The sequence below is a fragment of the Microcaecilia unicolor genome, chromosome 5, assembly GCF_901765095.1.
Source record: "Microcaecilia unicolor chromosome 5, aMicUni1.1, whole genome shotgun sequence".
In the NCBI taxonomy this organism is placed as follows: Eukaryota; Metazoa; Chordata; class Amphibia; order Gymnophiona; family Siphonopidae; genus Microcaecilia; species Microcaecilia unicolor.
The window spans coordinates 47284131-47300965 of NC_044035.1; the positions used below are offsets into that span (position 1 = coordinate 47284131).

Here is a 16835-nt window from a genome sequence, read left to right on the forward strand (position 1 = left end):
AAGACGGCCGCGCATGCGCGGTGCGCGCGGGCGCGCGAGAGCTAGCAAAGGACTTTGCTAGTGAAGATTCCGATTGGAGGGGCTGCCGTGGACGTCACCCATCAGTGAGAACAAGCAGCCTGCTTGTCCTCGGAGAAATATAACTGTAGATCCCTAATAAAAGGAAAAATAAATGGCTCTGGTGACTGAATACACAATAGTGAACAGACTGCTCCTCAGAATGTCTGAAGATCTTAGAATTGCATAAAACCACTGAACAGACTCTGTGCCAGTTGCCACATGCCACCCAAACTCTGGACATGCATCCCTGAGAACAGAGTTGTGTCCTGAGAGCAAAGGAAGCAGATGTTTCTGGGTTTTAATTTTGTTTAAAAAAGATCCTTGCTGCCCCAGAACTAAAATAAGCTACTAGGTATTAAGCCTTGCAGCTACTGTTTCCTCCTTGTCCCAGATGGATCGCTTCACAGCACTACACCGGCAGCCCGGCCAGAGAGAAGCAGTGGTCCAAGGCCCACCTACAGAGCCTGAGCTGAACGAACATAGCCAAGATCAAACCTCTGCCAGAATTCACTGGTCACAGCAGCTCATAGCACAATTGTTCAGTGCTACAGGAGCGGGAAACAAGGCTGTGGGAAAAGGAGGCAGTAAAGCAGCTGTTCCCTGAAACAAATTGGCAGATAACCACACTGACCAAAAATATTTATGGCAGGAAATAAGCCAAGTCAACTATCACCCTGTAGAAAAAAGCAGCAGAGAATGGCACCTCCACTTAAGAATGTAACAGCAGAAACATGCCACAGAACCACAAATCATGCTGAATATAGGTAAATAGTGTTGCAGTAGGTGAGGAATAGGAGAACCAGAGAGAAATCCTCCCAACTACATTCTCCATTGCAGGATGTGATCGCACAGAATCAGCAGCCTCTTGAAAGAAACTAAAGAGACCCAATGCGAGTCAGCCCTATGCAGTGAACAAACAAATCTAACTCATACTTGCTGTTTCTTGAAGTCAAGGCAGTGCAATGCATATTACCTCCAAGCATCTGATCACTGGAAAGAGCAATTCTCTTCGCTTCACTGAAAGCCAGCTTTTGAACCGGATCAGGGACTAGCCTCAGACCAGCTTGAGAATCTCTTAACCTCACTAGCCCTGGGAATCAGAAGGAGGGTACATCACAAAGGAAAGGGACTCAGAACCATCTAAGTATTTCCTCTTAGTTTCCTTTTAAGAGATTCTGTCCAATCTTGAATTAAAGGAGCACAACACGACCCAAAACTGGTTCAGAAGCTCACACAAGGCTACGCCGCTGAGAACCTGCACAATGTGATAATCGCTAAAGACAGAGAAAATACTATTTTGCTGTGCCCGCGCTGTGCCTTTATTGTGCAAATTACACAGAACTATTCTGTTTCTGTCTACATCTGCTGGTCGGCAGTCATAACTCCCACAAGTCTGGACTGGTCTGGTAAGGATAAAGTGGAATTCACCCTACTTTAAGAGTTAATTTTCTCAGGTTACTTCTGGGTGTTTCCTTCACCTTCATACTATGCCCCCTCATTCCAGAGCTTCCTTTCAATTGAAAGAGACTCACCTTCTGTGCATTTATGCCACTGAGGTACTTAAACATCTCTATCATATTGCCCCTCTCCAGCTTTTCTTCCAAGGTATACATATTGAGATCTTTAAGTCTGTCCACATACACTCTATGACGAACAACAATGACTATTTTAGTAGCTGCCCTCTGGACAGACTCCATCCTGTTTATATTTTTTTTGAAGGTGAAGTCTCCAGAATTGTACACAATATTCTAAATGAGGTCTCACCAGAGTCTTATACAGAGGCATCATTACCTCCTTTTTCTACCTGCCATTCCTCTCCCTACGCACCCAAAATCCTCCTAGCTTTTGCCGTCAACTTTTCTACCTGCTTGGCCACTTTAAGATCATCACATATGATCACACCCAAGTCCCGCTCCTCTTTCATGCACAAAATTTCAGCCCCTAAATTGTACCATTCCATGACCGTGAATATTTTGGCATTAAATCTGAACTAAAAAATATATATAAAAATTGTGAATTGTGCATTACACGTGACCAAGGTCACTTTGTCAGTAATACCATCTTCCAACCATCATAGTACAAGAGTCCAAGCCTACCAGCCAATAAATTTGAAAAACAGTCCAACCCATATATGGAGATTTTCAAAGAACAAAAGAGATTTTTTTTTTTTTAAACTTAGCATAGTTTGCAGGAGCCAGCTTACCATTTCAAGCTAAAAAAAAAAAAAAAAAGTTTCTCTTTTGTGCTTTGAAAATCTCCATATATGTGATGGACTGTTTTTCAAGTTTACACATGTATTGGCTGGTAGGCTTGGACTCTTGTGCTATGATGGTTGAAGGTGGTATTACTGACAAAGTGACCGAGCACAATTCACAATTTTCATATATATATATTTTTTAGATAAAGTGTAACTAGATTATAGGTTTCTTTTGAATTGATGTATTTACCTACTTCTAGAAACCGGAAGTTTAGAAAACCCAGTATTTGTAGTTTTGGGATTAAACCTGAACTGCCAAATTTTGGATCATCTTCAAGCTTTGCTAGCCCATTCCTCATGTTATCTACATCATCAGGGGTGTCTACCCTATTGCAAATTTTGGTATCATCTGCAAAGAGGGAAATCTTACAAGACAGCAATTCAGCTGCTGCAAGTTGAGGGGAAGCACCAGAACATGCGACTATTATGCTCCCTCGAAAAATGGCAACTGGCTAACTCCAGGAAGGCATGTGTGCATTTGTGGTAAGCTCCCTCAAAAGTTCTACTGAAGCTGGAGAGCTGTTCCTGTGCAGGGCTCTGTTAGATGTCAGCCACATGTGAGAAGGTAGTATCCTGTCTGTCCTTGAACTGAGATCCTATATAATAATTTTCACCTCCAACGTTCTATGCTTGGGACCGTGGCTCCCTGGAGGTGGTCTGCTAGGCAGACACGCACTGACGTAATGACAGCTCATTCCAAGGCACTCCTCCCCCTGCCTTAGAATCATCTGTCGCCCCCCGCGCTATGGTACCCTTGACCCCCCCCCCCCCCCACCGTTGGGGACCACCTGTGTTGACGGGGGACCCAAACCCCCAACAGCCGAAGTGCTATTGTGCCCTTCGCGTTGCTTCCTCAATCATCTTCTCTGGAAGTTTCTCTGCGTGCGGTGGGGGGCAGTTTTTGCCGGCACGGGGGGGGGGGGGGGGGGAATTGTCTGCCTAGGGCCCGTTTCCTTGCCTTCAGAAATGGGCCTTTTTTACTATTTTATATAATTGACATTCACAAGTCAAATATATTTACATATACCTAAACCAGTGCTCAACAAATCCCAAGTGAAATGTTAAGAAATTTTGAGGCTTAAATTTATGAGAACAACTTTTAAGTTTCTAAATTTAGGATGAAGTTTCAGGTAGGCTCCTACGTTTTGCTGAAAATAGGACACAGATACAGGAGCTCAACATTTTCTGAATATTGGGCCCCAGATGTACATAACACTATACGGACCAAGAGAAACAGTGCCTGTGCTATACAGCTTACAGTCAAAACAGTGTACCTGAATGTAACTCTCCTTGAGCTACTATTGAAAAAGGTGCGAGCAAAATCCAAATAAATAAAAACAGATTCTGACAACCACAAAAACCCCAGGAACCATCAATGCACACATTCCTACCTGCAGAAAGGGTGTTGATTGGCACTTATCCTTTGAATCTCAGGTGTCCTCTGTAATAACTAAATCTTTTAAGGTACTTTGGAAGCTGAAGCGAGGCCCTTTTTTCAATAGATATTTTCAGGTTACTTGTCCAGTCTCAGCCCAATTTGATTATTGTAATTCTATCTACGCTGTATCTACGCTGGTTGCAAACAGTGTGTTTTAAGGAAGCTTCAAAATGCCTAAATACTGTGACCAGGTTAGTCCTGCATGTGCCACGCTTTGGAAGGGCTACTCCACTGCTGATTCAATTGCATTGTCTTCCTATTATGGCCAGGGTTGTTTTTAAGATCTGTGCTCTCATACTTCAGACTTTAAATGGCACTGCCCCTGATTGTATATTGCCCCTTGTCACTTTGCCTTCTCCCATTGCAACCTTTGGTGCGAGAGACTACCTGCAAGAAAGTAGTCTATATTTATTCTGCTACTTTTTCTTACCAAGGTACTAAATGGTGGAATTCCTTGTCAAAATACATTAGATCCCAGCATGAGTACTTAGTTTTTGATATCTTTCCTTTTTAAAAATTTCTGTTAATTGATGCTGATGCCTAGTTTTCTCCCCCTTCCCCCCCCCCCCCCCCCATTGCATACGTATTTACGATTCGTTCCTTTGTTGATGTGGGGGATTATGTTTTTTATTTCATATTTTGTACTATCTTCTTAAAGCTTTTTAACCACACTGAACTCGAATTTGTGCGGGAAAATACGGGGTATGTCATAAATAAATAAAATTTCAACCTGCCACCTGGATTTTTGTGCCACGTTTTGTGGCAGCTGCTGAAACAAGAATATCAATTCTTCCTGCACCACACAATGCAGTCACTCATATGTTGGCCACATGAGATTGTAGAGCTACACGTCTTGCTCATTCAGAGCTACATGAAACAGAGAAGAGGAAATTCTGTAACAGGAGAATATGGGAAGTGGGGATGGGGGTAGAGGAACAGACTAAAGAAGCAGCCTGGGTGACATGGGGGGAGCGCACAAGCAAGACAAGGTGACAACAGAATGGCAGGAAGAGAAACTGGGTTGGGCGAAGAAATTCTAGCGGTGGCCTGCATGAATGCCATTACAGGCCTATCACTAAGCTTCCCTTGGACACAAAGGGAAAACATCCTTGGTAAATCAGGACTTAAAGAATTTGCCACAGAATTCAGAAAAGACCCCCCCACACACACTCCTTAATGTTAATGGAAACAATAGTGTTGAGGTAGGGGTGGGGCGTGGAGGTGGTCTCAGTTGCTGGCTCAAGTTTTTGGGCTGACTCTTAAATCCAAAAAAACAAGGCCTGATCTAAACAATTTCTAAAGCAGCCAATTCATTTAACACCTTGCAAAAAATTGATCACTTTTAGAACGAAACTCTACTTTGCTTAGGATCCATTTGTACTACACACCTGTCTCCAATTAGGTCCGGCTGACTTGCAAAAGGTAGATCATCCATTCCATCATCATACATTTCTCTGCAGATCTTGTAAACAGAAGCCTATGGAAAACCAAATGCAAATTTATTCCAACTTGAATGAGGTGTTAAAAGTAGCAAATCAACATATACGAATCTACTGTACACTAAGCTTAAAATGCTCTATCAGTATGAAGTGCTATCAAATGAAAGTTCCTGCTTGTTTATAAATTAATCCATCTTAAAACTCAAATTGTTTTTTAAATATAAGCAGTAATTCTTATAAAGATCACTCAAATGCATCTTTAAAAACGTTAATAGGTGTTTTCTGCAGACAGTAGGACTGATCAGGCCCACAAGTGGGTGATGTCCTTGTATGTTGCTGGGATGAACAACTCTCAGAGCTCTCAGAATCTGATGCAACAGTCAGACTGAGTGGTACTTCCCATGCACACTAGTTTTCTCAGTTCAAAGCTCAGGAATTAAAGACAATATCTGAGTACATGGGAAGAACTGTCTGCCTGATCAATCCTGCTGTCTACAGACTACACCTATGTGTATGTTTTTCCGTTAACCAGCATGATTCTGTCTGGCATACGAGTTGGTTGACCTCAAAGCTTCCATATGGTCTCACATTTAGGAGTAGCCCATACACACAGTAGTACAAAAATGGCCACATTACACAGGAAGACGGGCCAGCACACAGTCTGTATCCTTTATTGTGGCTTGGTCACGCAGCAATGGGAAGTAAAGATATGAAGGAACATGTAGCTGCTTTACAAATTGTATCCAGCAAAGCAGACTTACCCCCCCTATTTACAAAGCCTTGCTAGCGGCTGCTGGTGCAGTAATGCCAACACAGCCTATTCACTTTGAACGGGCTGTCGGAATTGCTGCACGGCTTTGTAAACAGGGCAGTAATTGGCTGCTGTGGCTCTGAGTTCATAACACTACTTTGGCATTCAGAGGAAATATCTGGAGTCTACACAGGGGAAGAGCTACCGAAAAACAGCTCTGTAGAAGAGAATGTGATGCTATGAAAATCTTGGTGATTGACCTCTGTTGAATTTGTGCATTTTTCCTTTTTTTTTTTTTTTAATAAGTGGAATGGGGAGGATACACCTAAAGGTGCAAAGCCCAGTAATTACTGGTGCAACTGGAGCTAGACAGAGAATAGGAGGATCAAGCAGGAGAGGCATCATCATGTCTTGCTGCTAGTGGTTTTTAAACCTTTAACGAGTCAAAACTCAGCAAACCTATCTAAACATTGTCTTTTGCTTTCTTCGAGTAGGACCTCCCATGCAATTCACTCTTACAATTTAATGTTTCCGAGTGTTAGAGGTGAGACTTGAAAAGTTCTTTGACCAATTCTTTTAAATATTTGGCTAGAAAGATCTGGAATGATATTCCTCACCAGATTAGGTCTGTTTGTTCTTATTTTATACTTAGAAAGTACTTGAAGGCTTTTATGTACTCAGATATTGTTTGATATTGTAATTTTCTTTTTTTGTGTGTTTTGTTCTGTACTCCCATCTGAATGTGATGTTTTCTTCTCTTCTAATCCGCAATGAATCCAAGTGAGATATGGCAGAATATAAGCTTTGTATGGAATGGACTGGACATGTGGCGGTCCTCAAACATTGAAAAATATTCCATGTTCGCTGTATCTAGGGAGCAGCAATGAGGCTACAGAACACTGCTAAACTTGTCAGGAGTATCACTGTAAACTCCAGTAATATAAACACATATTTGGATGTGACTGGCTATGACAAGACCCAGATCTTTGCAAGATTGAAATGGGTACGTGCTAGAAGAGATAAACATATAAAGTGCCACACGGGCAAGTTCGCCTATTGTGTTGTACCTGGATTGTAACTTGCAAACATGGAGTGTAGCTCACAAAAGCTTTAGATTGTCATCCTCTTGTTCCAGGTATCTACCCATCACAGGGAACGGTGTTGTGGATTTTGAGCCAGAAACAGGAGAGAGTACTTTTTCAGAATTGGCAGCAGGCAGGATTGAGTACATAAACCACTAATAAGATGGACTTGGGGAAAATCCACTGCTTATTTCTAGGACAAGCAGCAAAAAATGAACTGTACTGTTTTGGGATCTTGGCACAGCAACACCAAAGCAGACACTAGGAGTAGTCTAGTGGTTAGTGCAGTGGACTTTGATCCTAGGGAACTGAGTTTGATTCCCACTGCAGCTCCTTGTGACTCTGGGCAAGTTACTTAACCCTTCACTGCCCCTGGTACAAAATAAGTACCTGAATATATGTAAACTGCTTTGAATGCAGTTGCAAAAACCTCAGAAAGGCGGTATATCAAGTCCCATTTCCCTTTCATGAGACATTGGCAGAGGAGTGGAAGTTTTTTTTTTTATGCTGATTTCAGGTTCAGTAGACACTGTAATCAGAGTTTACTGAGATTTTTTTTTTTACTTCCATCTCCTTTGTAATATTTGTATACTAGTAAAAAAGGCCCGTTTCCGAAACAAATGAAACGGGCGCTAGCATGTGGTTTTTATTTTTGTTTTTTTTTTCTGTTTGAGATTAAGGGATATAAGTGTTTTTAAAAAAGCCCACTTTTTTTTTTAAAGTTGTATTTGTATTGTAATTGTTTCTTACATTATGAAAATTTCATGGTCAACAATATGTTTTGTATAATTTTTGTTACAATCAGGTAAAAGGTGTGTTTGTTGAGTTGTATTAATCTGTTTTTCAAATGCATTAGAAGAGTTATTTACTGTTGAAAAAAACATACAGATGTCCACAGTGGTGAGCGATGAGTCAGAGTGCATGAGTGTGTGTGCGAGACATCAGTAATTGTATATGGGTGTGAGAGTCACAGTAGTGGTTTTTTGGGGTTGGGGAACTGTGACTGTGCATGAGTAGGGTTACCATTTTGTGTCCTCTGAAAAAGAGGACATGTCACGCCCCCTACCCCGCCCCCACCACGCCTCATACCCCGCCCCCGCCACGCCCCCTTCGGGTCCTCGTTCCGCCCCTCTATTCCCCGCCCCCCCAGTCACATGGTTCCCCCCCCCCCCTCACATATTCCCCCCCTCACTTACTATCTAGCCCTGGTGGTCTAGTAGGGTCTTCTCTTCGGGGCAGGAAAGAGCCCCCTCTTTCCTGCCCGGAGCGCTGCCTGTCCTTGCCTGCTGCATCCTCCTCGGTCTGGCTGGAGATTCAAAATGGCCACCGAGAGTTGAAGTGGCCTCGCGAGAGTTCAACTCTCGGCGGCCATTTTGAATCCCCAGCCAGACCGAGGAGGATGATAGACAGGGGAGGCAGCGCTCCAGGCAGGAAAGAGGGGGCTCTTTCCTGCCTCGAAGACGTCACTAGACCACCAGGGAACATGGTAAGGAAGGGGAGGGGACGGGAGTAGGGTTACCACGGCGCCGATCGCCCGCCCACACGCACGCGCCTGCCCGCACCCACGTTTGTCCAGAAATCCGGACAAACGTGGGTGCAGGCAAAATCCGCCGGACGCCCCGGACATGCCCTCAAAAAGAGGACATGTCCGGGGAAATCCGGACGAATGGTAACCCTATGCATGAGTGTCTGTGTGTGGGGGGCAGTTTTTGATTGAAGTGTTTTTTTTTTTTTTTTTGTTTGGTTAAATAAAGCTGTACCTTGTTTGTTTGTAGGGAAGTCAGCCTTTATTGTGTTACAGGAGTTTGCATGGTTTTTTTTCCCTATTGCTGTTATGTGTGGAGAGTGAGAGAGTGAGTCTGTGTCAGAGTGTGTGTCACAGAGTGTATGGGAGACATATTGTGTGTGTAAGAGTGACTGAGTGTATGAAAGTGTGTTTGTCAGAGAGTGTGTGTGTGTGTAGTTCTAAGTTCCATGACCCCCTCCTTTTCTTCCCTTCCACTCCTTCTGTCTGATGAGAGAGAGTGTGTGGGCCAGGGGCGTATCTGGACTCTGGCTGTAGGGGGCACATTTTAGCCCCCCCCCCCCCCCCAGTGCCACCGATCCCCTCCCCTGCCATTTCCGGACTCCCCCGCCACTGCCAGACCCCCCCTCACCACCAACACTCTCCACCCCCTCCCGCCGCCGCCAACCCTCCCCCGCTGCTGTCACTTACCTTTGCTGGCGGGGGACCCCAACCCCCTGCCAGCCGAGGTCCTCTCTTCCATGCAGGCTGCAAGTTGCAATGCTTCCTGTTCTTCTGAGTCTGACGTCCTGCACGTACAACGCGCAGGACGTCAGACTGAGTTCCAAATTCTGAGTCTGACGTCCCGCACGTTGTACGTGCAGGACGTCAGACTCAGAAGAACAGGAAGCGTTGCAACTTGCATCCTGCACGGAAGAGAGGACTTCGGCTGGCGGGGGCTTGGGGTCCCCCGCCAGCAAAGATCGGTGACGGGTTGGTGGCGGGCGTGCGGGAGGGAGGGGGAGGTGGAGAGGGTCGATGGTAGGGGGGTCCAGGGCGAAATCTGCTGGGGCCCAGGCCCCTGTGGCCCCACGCAGATACGCCCCTGGGTGTGGGCAGGACCACAGTGGTGGGCGATGAGTCAGAGTGCATGAGTGTGTGTGCGAGACATCAGTAATTGTATATGGGTGTGAGAGTCACAGTAGTGGTTTTTTGGGGTTGGGGAACTGTGACTGTGCATGAGTGTCTGTGTGTGTGGGGCAGTTTTTGATTGAAGTGGGTTTTTTTTTGTTTGGTTAAATAAAGCTGTACCTTGTTTGTTTACAGGCAAGTTAGCCTTTATTGTGTTACAGGAGTTTGCATGTTTTTTTTTTTTCCTATTGCTGTTATGTGTGGATAGTGAGAGTGTGTGACTGTGTCAGAGTGTGTGTCACAGAGTGTATGGAAGACATATTGTGTGTGTAAGAGTGATTGAGTGTACGAAAGAGTGTTTGTCAGAGAGATACAGTGTGTCAGTGAGTGTATGTGTGTAGTTTTAAGTTCCATGACCCCCTCCTTTTGTGGGCAGGAGTGTTGGTTGTTGCTGCTGCTTGGCTGATATTTTGAAGGGGGGTTCACTCTGGGCATTTCCCTTTTGTGTTTCTGCTGCTGTGCTGATATTTTGAAGGGGGGTTCGTTTAAAGTTGTTGCTGGGAAAGACTTCCGGTTGGGGAATGGAGTAGAGAGGCGGAAGGTGAAGCTACTCCGGGACACGAAGTGATCCGCACTCGTAATCAGCGTCCTAAACGAAATTAAAGTGCTAACCTGGAAGCGGGAGGGTGTCCTGCATAGGCGAGAGCCAAACAGCCTAGAACCGGGAGCCATGGCGGCGAAAATAGAGCGGAAAAAGCCTAAAGACCGAGCACGCCCCGGAGAAAACAAAATGGCGGATAAAGGAGCGCCAGACTCGCCCTCGCCTAGTTCACTTTGGGCCGCGGAGATCACTGAAGAAGTGAAGGCGGCAGTGGAGCAGACGATCGATCACAAAATGCAGTTGATCATAGATAAGCTGGATGGCATGGACGAGAGGCAAACCACGCTGATGACTGAATTACACGAAGTACAGCAGCGAGTGGGGCAGGCGGAGGAGATCCGGAAAGTAGCAGAGGAGCACCCGAAAATGACCCGTAGGTTGGAAGAACTAGAATCGAGGTTGGAGGATCTTGAGAACCGCTCAAGGAGGAACAATTTGAGACTGGTGGGACTCCCAGAGAGTGCCGGGGAAAAATATCTGGGTGCTTTTCTTGAAAAATGGCTGCCGGGAGCGTTGGAACAGCCAGGTCTTGAAGGAAAGCTGAGAATTGAACGGGCACACCGGCTGGGACCCCGACGTGACAACGCAGAGAGACCATGGGTGACCATATTAAAGATCCTGAACTATGCTCACAAGATGGAGATTCTGCAGAGCCTGAGAGCAGGAAAGAAGTTGGAATACCAGGGAAAGAAAATTTTATGTTTCCAAGACTATTCACAGAAGGTATCTACAGCCAGAAGGGACTTTGCCCCCATCTGCTCAGCTTTGTTTGATCTTAAATATAAGTTTAGTCTCCTGTACCCAGCAAGACTGAAGGTGATAAATAATGGTCAAGCAGTCTTCTTTGAAACAGTGAGGGAGGCTAAAGAATTCGTGGGTAAACTGAAAGGAGCAGACGGCGGAGCGCCTGGAGAGAATAAGGTAAAATTATGTATCATACCTGATAATTTTCTTTCCATTAAACATAGCTGATCAATCCATAGACTGGTGGGTTGTGTCCATCTACCAGCAGGTGGAGATAGAGAGCAAACTTTGCCTCCCTATATGTGGTCATGTGCTGCCGGAAACTCCTCAGTATGTCGATATCAAAGCTCCATCCGCAGGACTCAGCACTTAGAGAATTACACCCACAAAGGGACACTCTGCCCAGCTCACCACCGCCGAAACGGGGGAGGGGAATTAACCCAGCTCATCCCCACACAAGTGGGGGAGGGGAATCCGTCCAGCTCATCCCCGCGGAGCGGGGGAGGGACACCACACCCACTGATGCGGGGGGATCTGGCTTATCCTGCAACCGCAACCGCGGGAGGAGCTGACTGACCCTAACACCGCCGAAGCGGGAGGGGTACAAAGCTGCCCTACAGCCGCACGAAGCGGGAGGGAGTGCCGGCAGAATTTAAGTCTCAATCCAGCCCCGTAAAACGGAGGGGAGAGGAATGCAGCAGCTCACTGTAACACAAACTCGTCTCAACTCTTGAAGAATCCAAGTGAAAAAACTTGAACACGAAGTCCTCCTGAAGGAACTGAAGACTAAACTTGAACCTAAAATTCAACCAGAATATAAACAGTACAGATATCTGGGAGGGGCTATGGATTGATCAGCTATGATTAATGGAAAGAAAATTATCAGGTATGATACATAATTTTACCTTCCATATCATCATGCTGATCAATCCATAGACTGGTGGGATGTACCGAAGCAGTACTCACCCAGGGCGGGACATTGAAATCCCTGACCTCAACACTGAAGCTCCAAACCGGGCCTCCGCCCGAGCAGCCACAGTCAAGCGGTAATGCTTGGAGAATGTATGGGCCGATGCCCAAGTTGCTGCCTTGCATATCTCTGCCAAGGAGACGGACCCGGCCTCTGCCATCGAGGCCGCCTGAGCTCTAGTGGAGTGAGCCTTCAGCTGGATAGGCGGCACCTTCCCCGCGGCCACATAAGCCGCTGCAATGGCTTCCTTGACCCATCTTGCCACTGTAGGCTTAGCAGCCTGCAGACCCTTACGAGGACCTGCAAACAGGACAAACAGATGATCCGATTTCCGGAAATCATTGGTCACTTCCAAGTCTCTGATGATGACCCGTCTCACATCCAGATATTTGAGAGCAGAATACTACTACTACTACTATTTAACATTTCTAGAGCGCTACAAAGTGTACGCAGCGCTGTACAAACACAGAAGAAAGACAGTCCCTGCTCAAAGAGCTTACAATCTAATAGACAAAAAGTAAAGCATTTAAATTTAAAATATTTAAGCAGTCAAGCACAAGAGAACAGTCACAGAAGGACAGAAGATGTTGAAGGGTGGTCAGTGTGATTAGGTGTAACTCTGGTTGGAGTAGTGGGAGAAGGTGATAGGAGATATACTATAGGATGTCATTCTGAGGCCAGGCTAAGTCTAAAGCAGGAGAAGGTATTCTCTGCAGCCTATCTGTGAGATGGAAAATGCTCTCTGAAGCTGCTGCTATAAGTTGTTAGTTTTCTCTCCCTGAAAGAGATCCAAGCCACACCCACGAAGTTCAAACTGTCAGTGGGGAGGGTGAGGGGAGGAAATGGCAGTGCTTGATGAAAAAGAGAGCTCAGTTTGATAGGAGATATACTATAGGATGTCATTCTGAGGCCAGGCTAAGTCTAAAGCAGGAGAAGGTATTCTCTGCAGCCTATCTGTGAGATGGAAAATGCTCTCTGAAGCTGCTGCTATAAGTTGTTAGTTTTCTCTCCCTGAAAGAGATCCAAGCCACACCCACGAAGTTCAAACTGTCAGTGGGGAGGGTGAGGGGAGGAAATGGCAGTGCTTGATGAAAAAGAGAGCTCAGTTTGATAGGAGATATACTATAGGATGTCATTCTGAGGCCAGGCTAAGTCTAAAGCAGGAGAAGGTATTCTCTGCAGCCTATCTGTGAGATGGAAAATGCTCTCTGAAGCTGCTGCTATAAGTTGTTAGTTTTCTCTCCCTGAAAGAGATCCAAGCCACACCCACGAAGTTCAAACTGTCAGTGGGGAGGGTGAGGGGAGGAAATGGCAGTGCTTGATGAAAAAGAGAGCTCAGTTTGATAGGAGATATACTATAGGATGTCATTCTGAGGCCAGGCTGAGTCTAAAGCAGGAGAAGGTATTCTCTGCAGCCTATCTGTGAGATGGAAAATGCTCTTCTGGGTAGTCCTCCCTACGAAAGGAAGGGAGACAGAGCTGCTGACTCACATGGAAGCGAGAAACAATCTTGGGTAGGAAGGAAGGCACTGTGAGAATACTCACTCCTGCCTCAGTGAACTGCAGAAAAGGCTCTTGACAAGAGAGTGCCTGGAGCTCGGAAACTCTTCTGGCTGAAGTGATAGCCACCAAAAAGACTGCTTTCAACGTCAGGTCTTTTAGAGATGCCCTCGACAAGGGTTCAAAAGGCGGCTTTTGCAAGGCTCTTAGCATCAGGTTGAGATTCCACGCAGGCACCACTGAGTGCAGAGGAGGGCGCAGGTGATTAACTCCCTTGAGGAAACGCACCACATCTGGCTGCGAAGCCAGGGAAGCACCCTTCAGGCGGCCCCTGAAGCAAGCCAGGGCCGCTACCTGGACTTTCAGGGAACTGAGCGACAGGCCTTTCTCCAGACCTTCTTGCAGGAACGCCAGCACTGAAGAAATTGGAGCAGTAAATGGAGAAAGTGAACCTGCTTCACACCACGCTGCAAAGGTACGCCAAACCCTGGCGTAAGCAGTAGAAGTAGAGGACTACCTCGCTCTCAGCAGAGTGGCGATGACCTTGTCTGAGAAGCCCTTCTTCCTCAGACTCTGTCGCTCAATAGCCAGGCCGTAAGACCAAAGGGGGAGGGATCCTCCATCACCACGGGACCCTGATGTAACAGGCCCTGCTCCACTGGCAGTCGCAGAGGTTCGTCCACTGAGAGCCTGATCAAGTCCGCATACCAGGGACGTCTGGGCCAATCCAGACCCACCAGGATTATCCGGCCCGGATGCTTTGCCACCCGGTCTAGCACCCTGCCCAACATGGGCCAGGGCGGGAACACATAGAGAATCTCTTGTGTCGGCCACTGTTGGAGAAGAGCATCTCTCCCAGGGATCGAGGGTCCCGTCCTCTGCTGAAAAAGCGCGGCAGTTGGCAATTGGCCGATGACGCCATCAGATCTAGGCTCGGCTGGCCCCAGCGCTTCGTGATGTCCAAGAATGCCTGAGCAGATAGCTGCCACTCTCCGGGCTCCAAGGTATGGCGACTGAGAAAGTCCGCCTTGACATTCATGACTCCGACAATGTGGGCCGCTGACAGCTGTTCCAGGTTCGCTTCCGCCCACTGGCATAGATTCATGGCCTCCTTGGCTAGAGGGGCGCTCTTGGTACCTCCCTGGCGGATGACATAGGCCACAGCCGTGGCATTGTCCGACAGGACCCGTACAGGCTTCAACGCCAGTACCGGGATGAACTCCAAAAGCGCCAACCGAATGGCTCTGAGTTCCAGGAGGTTGATAGACCACAGCCTCTGCAGGAGACCAGAGCCCCTGCGCTGTCCTTCCCAAGCAGTGGGCTCCCCAGCCCGACAAAGAGGCGTCCGTCGTGACGACAATCCACTCCGGGGTCACCAGAGGCATTCCTGCAGACAACTTGTCTGTCTGCGTCCACCAGCTCAGCGCCTTGCACACTGCTGGGTCCAAGGGAAGGCGCACAGCATAATCCTCCGACATCGGAGTCCAGCGCTGCAGCAGAGAGTGTTGTAGTGGTCTCATATGAGCCCTGGCCTAGGGCACTACTTCCATCGTGGCTGTCATAGCCCAACAGCTGCACATAGTCCCAAGCCCGAAGATGAGAGGCTACTAGGAACTGGTCCATCTGAGCCTGAAGCTTGACAATCCGATTGTCTGGCAGGAACACTCTGCCCACTTGGGTGTCGAATCAAACTCCCAGATACTCCAGGGACTGAGTTGGGCGCAGCTGGCTTTTCTCCCAGTTGATGATCCACCCCAGGGAGCTCAAAAGAGCAACCACCCGGTTCACAGCTTTGCCGCACTCTGCATAAGAGGGGGCTCGGATCAACTAGTCGTCCAGATAAGGATGGACTTGTACTCCTTCCTTCCTCAGGAAGGCCGCGATGACCACCATTACTTTGGAGAAGGTCCGCGGAGCAGTAGCCAACCCGAACGGGAGGGCTCTGAACTGGAAGTGTCGGCCCAGTACTGCAAAACGCAGAAAGCGTTGATGAGGAGGCCAGATGGGAATATGCAAGTCCGCTTCCTTGATGTCCAAGGATGCCAGGAACTCTCCTGCCTTCACTGCCGCTATAACAGAGCGGAGGGTCTCCATGCGAAAGTGCCTGATTGACCCCTTTGAGGTCGAGGATAGGCCGTACAGAACCTCCTTTCTTTGGTACCACAAAGTAAATGGAGTAACGTCCCTTGCCAAGCTGATTTTCTGGCACCGGAACGACCGCACCAGGCGGATCAGATTGTCCAAGGTCTGCTGCACTGCCACAGCTTTGACCGGAGACTTGCAGGGAGAGAGTACAAACCCGCCTTTTAAGGGTCGGCAGAACTCTAGCTTGTAGCCGTCTCTGATGACTTCCAGCACCCAAGCGTCTGAAGTTATTGTGGTCCACTCGTCCAGAACCGAGGACAGCCGTCCTCCAATCTGCTCTGGGGCGTGGACCAAGGCCCCGTCATTGGGTACAAGACCCTAGGGGAGGACCGGAGGGAGCACCTCCGGGACGGCGGTCTCTGCGAAAGGAATGCTGCTTGGGGGAGAAGTTCCTCTTGAAGGAAGAGGGGGCAGAGGAGCCCGACCTGCCCGGGCGGTACCGACGGGCTTCCTGAAACCGTCCTCTGGAGGTACCTGGGAGAGCACTAGCCCGAGCCCCGACCTCTGGTAACTTCTTGCCCTTAGACGTGCCGAAATCGGTCACGATTTTGTCCAGCTCGACCCCAAAGAGCAGCTTGCCTTTAAAAGGCAATCTAGCCAGGCGGGATTTAGAGGCGTGGTCAGCAGACCTATGCTTCAGCCAAAGCCACCGCCGCGCAGAGATTGTCTGAGCCATGCCTTTAGCTGAGGCCCTCAAGACATCATACAGCAAGTCTGCCAAATAGGCTAAGCCCGATTCCAGGGCCGGCCAATCAGCCCTCAAGGAATGATCCGAGGGGGAAGCCCGCTGCACCATAGACAGGCACGCCCTGGCCACATAGGAGCCGCAAACTGAGGCCTGCAAACTTAAAGCAGCCGCCTCAAAGGACGACCTTAAGGCCGCCTCCAATCTTCTGTCTTGGGCGTCCTTTAGGGCCGTGCCACCTTCCACCGGCAACGCCGTTTTCTTAGTCACCGCAGTGATTAAAGAAACCACGGTAGGCCACAGATAGGCCTCACGTTCACTTTCAGGCAAAGGATAGAGGCGGGACATAGCCCTAGCCACTTTAAGGCTCGCTTCCGGGACATCCCATTGAGCCGAAATTAAGGTGTGCATGGCCTCATGCACATGGAAGGTTCTATGCGGGCGCTTCGTCCCCAGCATAATGGCAGA

At 47.8% G+C, this 16835-nt stretch overlaps 1 protein-coding gene across 1 annotated transcript in view; it reads right to left on the reverse strand.

Moving 5' to 3' along the window:
* Window positions 1–16835, reverse strand: part of OGA (O-GlcNAcase) — a 314455-nt gene that overhangs the window by 44809 nt on the left and 252811 nt on the right. Inside the window, exon 13 of the mRNA XM_030202855.1 lies at window positions 5144–5232. Within this exon, the coding sequence (XP_030058715.1) occupies window positions 5144–5232 (89 nt within the window). The remainder of the gene's footprint in view (window positions 1–5143; window positions 5233–16835) is intronic.